This window comes from Silurus aristotelis (assembly GCF_946808225.1).
Source record: "Silurus aristotelis genome assembly, chromosome: 7".
In the NCBI taxonomy this organism is placed as follows: Eukaryota; Metazoa; Chordata; class Actinopteri; order Siluriformes; family Siluridae; genus Silurus; species Silurus aristotelis.
The window spans coordinates 27229884-27239915 of record NC_139580.1 but is presented as its reverse complement, the minus strand read 5'-3'; the positions used below and the strand labels follow the sequence as shown (position 1 = coordinate 27239915).

Here is a 10032-nt window from a genome sequence, read left to right as displayed (position 1 = left end):
ATCTAAAATGGTTCAAGCATGTGCCTAAGAAATCTCCCATTGTTAACAGTCCTCTAGTCTGTCGTATAAGTCACCGGCGAGTGTAAAGAAATACAACCCAACAACCCCAACGTGCTCGTTTCTAATGAGCCCCGCTATGTCTCTGGACTTCTTATACCCCTAAATTGGCTCTTTGGGGTGTAAAAAAAATTTGGTAAATTTCCTTCAGTGGAAACCCAGCAACCCATGTAGCATGCCTGTTAGATAGAAGCATCTCCAAACTTCCTATTTAATCACTTTTTTCACATCACAAATCACAAATCACACATAGGTCTCTATCTCACACATGGACCATATTTCATGTCTAGCTGAAATGCTTCTTGGGCGCCACCTTCTTGCCACATCTGGCCTCTTTTTCTTCTATCTAAAAAACACACACGTTCATGCTCACTACACAAGGATTGACTCTTTGTGAGGGCTTCCCAAGTCATAACCTCCCCTCCCACTCCCTCTCTTCCTTTCCACCCCCCACCCTCTCTCTCTCTCTCTCTCTCTCTTTTTTCCCCTCCTTCATTCTCTCTCTCTCTCTCTCTCTCTCTCTCTCTCTCTCTCTCTCTCTCTCTCTCCCCCCTCGTTCACTCCCTCAACCTGCACTCAGACAGTTGTGCTTAAACTTTCCCATCACTGCGCTGGTCCACAGCCTCCTCTATAACAGGCTGGAGCACAGCCTCAGGCAGCAGAATAAAAGAGACTGCCGTACTCATATCACCTGGAGAACTTTCACACACATACATACACACACACACACACACACACACACACACACACACACACACAAACACACATACACTACATGACTTAGCCTCTGGATTCCTTTCGCCTTACTCCTGGTTGACTTTGAATAAGTTTGTTGGAGATAAGAAGAGAGAAAACAAGGAGTTGTGATACATGTTGGAGAGTTGATTTGGTGACATTTTTCCTCGCCGACAAAAGAAGACGTCAGCATCTGGGAGGGAGGTCATCCTCTGGGGGCTGCTGTTTGGTTTTGATTTTATAGAAGCCTGGACACTTTTGTTAGTCTTTACAGTACTGAGAGGACAGAAGCAAGAGGCCAGTTTGAGAAAAAAAAGACCTTACTGTTGGGAGAGTAAGTTCTGCTTGTGTTTTATTTGTGTGTTTCTTTCTGAGTGTGTGTGCAAATGTGTTGTCTCTCAGCTGACTTGTCTTTTTACAAGAAGTTTTGTTGTGGCCCGAAAGACTTGTGGAATTTATCATTTTTTCTTTTGAACCATGTTCTGGTTCGAGTTAACCATGTCCTGTAGCCTTCCAAGACTTTTCTCCTTGGAACTCATTCCTATAAGACATAAAAGCAATGCCAGATATTTATTCAATTTATTTTGTGATCGAAAAAAAAAACATTTCTTCCATTGTCTGGTTGCGTTTCTACGCTACACCGTAAAGTCACAACGAAACGCCTGACGCCAGACGTACTTACATTTCCGCTCACCGTGCCAAGTTTACAGATGATTCAGATACGGAGAAATTATGTGTCCTCCAGCACGTGGATTCGGATCTTTATCTGATGACTGTGTGTTTTTTTTGTGTTTTTTTATAGATTACCAGGATGTTGTGTTCAAGGAGGATTCTTCAGCAGTGGTGTTTGGCTGTGTTTTTATTGTGTTCTCCTGTGCCACACTACGGCAGGCCCATCGACGCCCTGAGCAACAGAATGTAAGTCGATGCGCTGTGTGTGTGTGTGTGTGTGTGTGTGTGTGTGTGAGAGTGTGTGTGAACGAGTGTGAGTGTGAGTAAGAGCAAGAAAAAATGCTTTTTAATGCTATGCAAATCTATGAAGGAAAAAAGGAAATAGAATAATACTACACCTAGAATAAATAGAATGATATAAAATAGGAAGAAAATAAATAAACAAATACATTTCTTTCATAACAGTACTTCTGCTGCTCTTACTTATATCACCTGTCGAACACTGCGCGACTGAGGTGTGAGGTGGGTGGCTCTACAAGGATGGAAAATGTTCTCATTTGGAGATCGTGCTAGGAGTTGTTTTCATTGCTAGCGCCCACCTGTGTGTTTACTTAGAGAGGGGGGTGAAACACGTACCCCGATGGGAGCGTTCGGACCCCCTCGACCTCCCCGCCTTCTCAGATTGCTGCCTTCTCTCAGGCTTGTTGGGCCGTGACTCAATTTTCTAGCGTGCCAGTTGCCTTCTGCCATCCATTTCTCCAGCGGGCTTACCGTCAGCCCCCTGCCACAAGGGGCTTGCTGTCTGATAGAGACTGCGCTTACAGAGTGGAGGTGAGGAGTAAAAGAGCGAGAAAAAGAGAGAGAGAGAGAGAGAGAGAGAGAGAGAGAGAGAGAGAGAGAGAGAGAGAGAGAGAGAGAGAGAGAGAGAGAGAGAGAGAGTGCTGATGCTGGACTAGGCGGCGACCCAAGCTAAACGCACTCTCCTGCTGGAGTACATTATGCCGCGCCGAGTAAATGTGCTTTCATGTCCGGCGCAACCCCAACCAGGGCCCAGGATGCAAAACATAGTTCTGGAGAGCCATTTGCTTTGGAAAGCTAATCTCCCATAATGCTTGTGCACTCCTTGGCCCTGCCTGTAGTGGTTTAACCCTCCGATCAGCTTTTAATGAAGCGAAAAAAAAAAAAAAAAGAATGAGGGCGTGTGACAGTGTCTACAAGCCAAGATTCATGTATTTGGTCGGGGGAAAAAAACCTGTTTTTGTGTTTGTGTGTGTGTGTGTGTGTGTGTGTGAGAGAAGCTTTTTGTTTGTCTTTGCCTGATCTCTGAGCTTCCTCCTGTTTTTTTTTTTTTGAGTTTTCTCCTACCGAGAGTTTGGAGCATTCCAGAGGGTTTGTGTAAAACGATGATTTATTAGCACCCACGATATCTAGAAGTATTAGATAGTCAGATTTCTGCACAAACTAGATCAAAAAGTAGAGAGACACACTCGGACTGTGCGTCTGCATGGTAAAAAAAAAAATGCTCACAGTGAGCTCGTTTTCATCGTTCTAGCATTACAGGGAGGATCTGTTGGAGCTGTCGTGTTGATGCAGGATCGAGCCCTGGGCTGATTCATACTGTGTGTCTGCATGTTGAGTGTGTGTGTGGTCTCTACACCCATACAAGCGAGTTTCATGCATGTTTGTTTGTTGTTGGTAGAAGGTGGTGACTGGTTGTTGGAACGAGAGCACGGGCTCGGCTCGGTCTCGGTCTCGGCCAAACACACCAATGCATCATTTCACCTTTAACCTCGGGATAGTCAGACATTTCTCGTTACTTTACCGCCTACTCGGAGCGAACTACGCTTTAAAGGGAAAAACATGAACAGTCCTGCTGATTCCATTCATCTGGCCTAATCACTGCCAGGACAATGGTAGTAGCCTCTCATTTATTTATTTAGATTTAGTCCAATGTACTAAGTCAAATACTAAGCCCTTATAACAATCTCTTAATAGTCCAAACTCCCGCTTGAGCCGAGGATATTAAAGTATCCTTTGGAGGCCCTTGGATCCGAACACAGCGCAGGTCTTTCATCAGGATCCACTCAAGATCTTTTATCTGTGTAGGGGCTCTCGCAAAACATCCAAATGGGCGTTCGCTGTCTTTAACAAGCTTCTGCTGACAAGCCGGCGTCGCTGACAGTCTGCCATTGAGCACAATGCCTCTTACTGGAGTTTAAACTGGCTGCTTCCCAACTCAGCCGGAGAAGATCAAACGCACATGCGGCAGAAAAGATTTCTCGGAGTACTCGCATTCCATTAGAGGGCCAATTACAGGGCACTCCCACTCGAGCTCTGTTTTTTCAAACAACACAGATAAGCATCTTCACGTCCTCAGGTGTGTTGCTTCAAAAAGCAACAGCTTGACAGCTTGCATGCGAACACTTTTGTTTTTTTTTTCCTTCTCCCACCTTTTTACCTCACGTTCTATTTCTGATCGGGCCTTAGGATGCATAAGGAGAAACGATTCACGCAATACGCTTCGTTTTGTTATCAATGATCGATTAAATCGGCATTCAAACGTGTTACATGGAAATATAGATTCGATTCGATTCGATTCGATTAGATTAAACTTTATTGTCATTGTGCAAAGTACATGTACAAAGCTAATGAAATGCAGTGTGCATCTAATAATAATATATATAATAATATAATATAAGTTTGGCTATATAATAATATTGCCGAACAATTATATATTTTTCTTCTTATTGCACAGCAATTTGAATTCTTTGGACTCTTTAAAGGTTTCTCGGGAGAAGAGCATGTGTGAAATGCTGTAAATATGAAATTTGAGACCAGTTTTGGGTTTTAAAAATTTGGGTTTGAGAAATGAAATGTTTTATAGCTGCAGTAATTAATAATTGTGTTTATTTTTATATTTTCACATTTTCTTTGTCAAACCAAAAAATTAATTGGTATCATAAATAATCCACACCACATACACACACACACACACACACACACACACACACACACACACACACATACACATACACATTTATGTATATATATATATGAACATAGGCACTGCCACGCACTTTAAGTGTGTAGTGAATCCCATCAATCCCAGCAAACCCGTGTCCTCCATGATCCATCCAAAAAGGTATTGGATATTTTTAGACCCAGTTCGCATACCTTCTCATTTACGTCTCCTTCAAACATCACACAAGGGGAAAAAAAAATCACTTTGTGTCCACTGGCAAATCCTGTGGGAAAAAATCCATCATATCAGTGTACAGTAAATACAATGAAGCATATCGAATCTGACTAAAGGTCATGGATGTGTATTTTCAGTCTTCTGTGAAACGCAGTCCGCTTGTGTTTGTGTTCGGGGGCCGTTTGAAACCAAGAACAAGGGCTTCTTGTTTTTGTGTGTGTGCGCATGTGTGTGTGTGTGTGTGTGTGTGTGTGTGTGTGTGTGTGTGTGTGCACTGACATTCAGCTCTTAGCCTTTGACTTGTCACCTTTTTTCCCATCAGTTAAACACACAGAGAAACCCGGGGGGGGGGCCTTTTAGAAATCAGTGCTTAGTGCTTAACTTTTTCTCTCATGAACTATTTAGGACACGTGTTGGAGATGATAAACTGTTTTTCCAAAGAAGGGAAAACTCATTTAAATACGCTGGGGCTAATCGTTTCTTGCAGGATCTGTTTAACAGATCGGCGGAAGCAATTCCGCGTATTTTATTCCTGTGTAGTGTCTTTACACATCGGAGCATGAAGAAGGACCTGTTAAAGCTGAAGTACAGAATGTTTAATGGGCTGCGGAAGCCATTATTTGGTTCGAATAGACTGTCAAGCAATCATATAAGGGAATTCGGAGCCACTTGGGATCAGTTGGACGGTTATAAATAAATGGGATGAGACCAGATAAAAAACACCAACCAGGTATAAAAACGAGAAATGTTCCTATGACAGAGACAGTGTTTTGTTTCTTTTGGACTGTGCAAAGACATGACTGAAATTGTCCTGATATGACCAGTCCATTTATTACGCTTAATAGTTGCATTACTGCCACCTACTGGTAGCTCTGGTCCATGGTTTCTATCTACACAACTGCAGGAGAGCACAGTGTCAGACCTACCGCCGCTCTCCCTCTCTCTCTCTCTCTTTCTTTCTACTAAGTGAAAGAGTGAATATTTTGAAATAGCCCTGAATTATGCTTTACTTTGGCACTTTGCATGCACCAGCTCTGTGATATGCGTAATTGTTTCAAGACATTTGGACCGTGTGCCCAGTACTCAAAAGTGCACACGATAGCAAAGTTTTTTTTGTTTGTTTTTTCTTTTGCAACTGCAAAAGCAATTGTCAAAGGTACAGGCACCTGAACATGTAAACCATTTGAAATTTTTTAGAATGAATGCTAAACAAGTGAAGGCTGCCCATCAACATTTGTATTCAGGAAAAAAAATAAAGAAGGTTCCGTGTGATTATTAGCTTCGCCATCGCACAGGGACGAGGCAGATCTGATGGCCTGTGTTTAAAACTCAGAGAAAATAATGTAAAAACCTGAAGGGGCATCTCAAATCAGTAAAGCATAAACCCCTCCGCACCCCCAGCAGGTCGTTCTACCGCCCACTGTTTCATTCGAAAGGCGTTTCACATCATCGCGCAGTGATTTATTATGGTTAGATGAAGGGATCTGGAACTGGTGAGTTTTTTGGGGGGGAAAGGCTGAGAAGGCCCAAGGCCAAGGACAGAGTTTCACAAGGCAGAAAAGGAGTCGATTTGGCTCATGTGTCAAACCTCTGTGTGAATCCCAGTTAAAATGTACAGTGTTGTGGGTTGGATTTGGGATTGGATTATGATCATTCTGATTTAAAACAGACACACACACACACACACACACACACACACACACACACACACAACATGGATGACTGCATAACAAATCCGAAGAAAACCACATCAGAGCACAGGGTCAGCCATGATACAGCACCCCTTTGGAGCACAAAGGGTTGAGAGCCTTGCTCAAGGGCCCAACAGTGTCAGCTTGGCGATACTCAAGTCAAGTCAAGAGGCTTTTATTGTCATTTCTACTATACACAGTGGTGCACAGTACACAGTAAAAACGAGACAACGTTCCTCCAGAACCCTGGTGCTACACTTAACAACATAGAGCTACAACACACAACATAAAGCTACAAAAAGTGCATTGAGTGCAACCAAGTGCAGACAAAAAACAGTACAGACAGGCAGACAACACAAGACAACACAAGACAGCAGCAGTCGAGAGGTGCAAAAAACAGCATGTAAACAGTGTAATATGGTTAAGTGTGGCTTAAACCCCCCAGACTTTCCAATTAAAAACCCAAAGAATGAATAACTGAGCTACCAATTTTCTTATATTCCAGAGTGAGAGTTGAAGATCCTTTAAATAAAATTTAAAAAATGTATATTCATATCATACACTGTATATCATACACTCATCCCTACTGAACACCTTTGGAATAAATTGGAACAGTAACTGCACCCCAGGCCTCCTCACCTCCCCTACATCAGTACCTGACTTTACTAACACTCTTGTGGCTGATGAAGACAAATGTCTAGAAGCACACTTCAAAATCTAGTGGAACATCTTTCCATAAGAGTGGAGGGAATTATACTGTTATAGCAAATTGCGACTAAATGTGGAATGTGATGCTCAAAAAGCACATATCGTACCGTAGAGTGTCCGCTTACTTTTGGCAACACTGTGCATTTGGATATATTTAATACAATTCATATTGTAATATAAATGATAAAATCAAATGTATATATTGATAATTACTTCTTATTTTGACCTGAGCGTAACAAGATGTCAGTGTATTTACAGTGTATTTGTCTCTTTGTTTAGTGTCCATTTGGACCCAGAAGGTATTTGATCTCTACCCCTTCTTCTCTCCCTCTTTATTAGAAAGCGGTCAGTGACGCATGCCCAGCTGATGCACGACAAAGGTCGAACCCTGCAAGAATTCAAGCGGCGCATGTGGCTGCAGGAGCTGCTGCATGAAGTCCATACAGCAGAGCTCCATGAAGTGCAGCAGCGTGGCGGAATCAGCGGTGGAGGTGGGTCTATCAGTGTCGGAGTTCCCATGGGGGTGGGAATGGGCATCAGTTTGAGTCCTGGCACAGCTAACCCTAAACCCGCGGGCGGCACCAAGAACCTGCCGATCAGCTTCAGCCCAGAAGATGAGGAAGGCACTAACCTTCCCCAAGAGACCAACAAGTCACAGATATACAAAGATGGAGCACCCAAGGCCGGAATGAAAAAGAAGAAGAAAGGAAAAGCTGGAAAGCGGAGGGATGGGGAGAAGAGGAAACGAAGAACTCGTTCGCCTGACCGGCCAGAGGCGATCGAACCGGACAACGGCTTCCACGTGAAGCAGTGGATACACACGGCCCAGCGAGCAGCGGTGCACTAGAACACTGTCAGTCTCTGACAACGGTAAAGCGACTTTACTTGTTATACCATTTCTCATGACACCACAATCATCAGTCTTCATCATCACAGCCTGTGCATCTTACCATGTAAATCCCTCTTAAATAAACTTTGATGTATCTAGTATTTCATGTTTTATAGATTACACCAAAGCGTACGCATTTCAAGCTTAAAAAAATCAGTAGAAATGTCTAGAAATGTTTAATAATCTCGTTTTAACAAAACTTTCCAAGAAATCAAAGGAGACCTACAGTAAATGTAGCAGTGACTAAAATCATTACTTCTTATCAGTTTCAGTCACTGGAGTCACTCCATCAGTGTTTATTACATCTATGCAATCTTCATTCTCTTCAAGCAAAAAAAAAAACAAAACAAAAAAAACTGAGGGGAAAAAAAAAATGCTTTATTATTTAAGTTTTTGGCAACAATATAATGGTTCATGCAAGCAAAATTTATATATATATATATATATATATATATATATATATATATATATATATATATATATATATATATATATATATATATATTCAAGTATAATTTTTTTCTTTATTAATAGTATTAATTAACATAGGTCACTAATACATTTGGGAATTGGTTTCTGGAGACACACAACACATCACACACAAATACTTTGGCAATAGCGAAAGGTCTTTTGCACTTTTTTTCGAAGTTGCAGAGGTTTCCAGATCATATCATTATTTTCATGTCTCTTTTGCAAAATTTTAAACACCTGTACAGATTGTCCCACAATATCTTTTTCTTCTGCCCAAAAAAAACGCTCAACATGCTCATAATATACACACATAAAAACAAAAACAATCTGCACACCATCAGTAATGAAATGATTGTGATGTATATATCTGATAAAGCTGACCTGGCATCTTTGTGTTTTGTCTTTCAGATTTATAAGGACATTATACATGACACATGGACACCACAATGCTCATGTTGCGGTATTCACTGTAACAGCGATAGTTGGGAGAGCGGAACGATATTTATTTTATGTAAATATTCTTAATTAGTAATAAACAAATAATAAAAGATAATGATAAAAACATTATCCTGTTGCTCTGTGGGAGCTAGATTTGGATTTTTGTGAATACAATGCTTTATTCTTTTTTTTTTTTTTGGTTTATATATATAATTTTTTATTTTTTTTGTAAGGACTATACCAATTATCAATGTCAGATTTTCATAATTTATTTTGTTCGAATGGTGTATTTATTTTGTAAAGGTATCAAGGTGCTGCTGACCTTTTTTTTTTTATATATATTTTTGTACCATAATGCACTTTAGATATATATAAATATAAATCTATATTCAAGTAATGCCATTAACTGAATTATTTTGTGGTTATTTGAATGAAGAAAAAAAACAGCCCTCTTTTTTAACATTTTTTGTTTAAAGCCATTTAGCTGTTTTTCTTCTCGCTTTGGCATTCATTTGTTTTTGTTGTTTTTGTGGGGGGGTTTTTGTATTACTGTTTTTTTGGGGGGGTTTTCTTTGCTGCTGACCTGGATGCCGCACATGTCGTCCAAAGATTCAGTCCTAAGAACGTTCATGTCTATGATTTATTTTTATGTGTACAGTACAAGTTGTACATAAACACACCCACACACACACACACACACACACACACACATACACATGCTCTTCACTGAACTCATATTCCTTGGCACTTGCACTGATTAAACAATCCTGTATTGAATGGATTAAACATCTGACCGACACCATGCATTGCCCTGAGTCCTGTGTCTGTGTCTGGTGTGTGTGTGTGTGTGTGTGTGTACTATGTGTGCAGTCTAACCAAAAAAAATACAGCGGGAATTGACATTGCCTTCTTTAAATTGGACCATTTGGATTCCCAGAGAGCCTGAAATTTTTACTTTATACAGTATAAATCACCTATAAAACTGCCACAGAAACCCCTGTACTCAAGTACTGCTAGCATAAACATTTACTAGCCTAGCTAAAAACACCTAGCTAATACTAAATACACTTTTCATAAACAGCAACAACAAACACCTACAGACACAACCGGGTTACCTATTTGCTATCTCTGTATGGATTAAACATACAGAGAGATAACTGGAGATCCAGGCTTGG

The 10032-nt window shown here is 40.9% G+C and overlaps 1 protein-coding gene across 1 annotated transcript; it reads left to right on the top strand.

Moving 5' to 3' along the window:
- The first annotated feature begins 626 nt into the window (after positions 1–626).
- Positions 627–9663, top strand: pthlha (parathyroid hormone-like hormone a). The gene is made up of 4 exons (XM_083546532.1): positions 627–1126; positions 1595–1710; positions 7399–7929; positions 8828–9663. Exons 2-3 carry the CDS (start codon positions 1604–1606, stop codon positions 7904–7906), a joined length of 615 nt encoding a protein of 204 aa, XP_083402658.1. The 5' UTR covers positions 627–1126; positions 1595–1603; the 3' UTR covers positions 7907–7929; positions 8828–9663.
- The last annotated feature ends 369 nt before the right edge of the window (positions 9664–10032 follow it).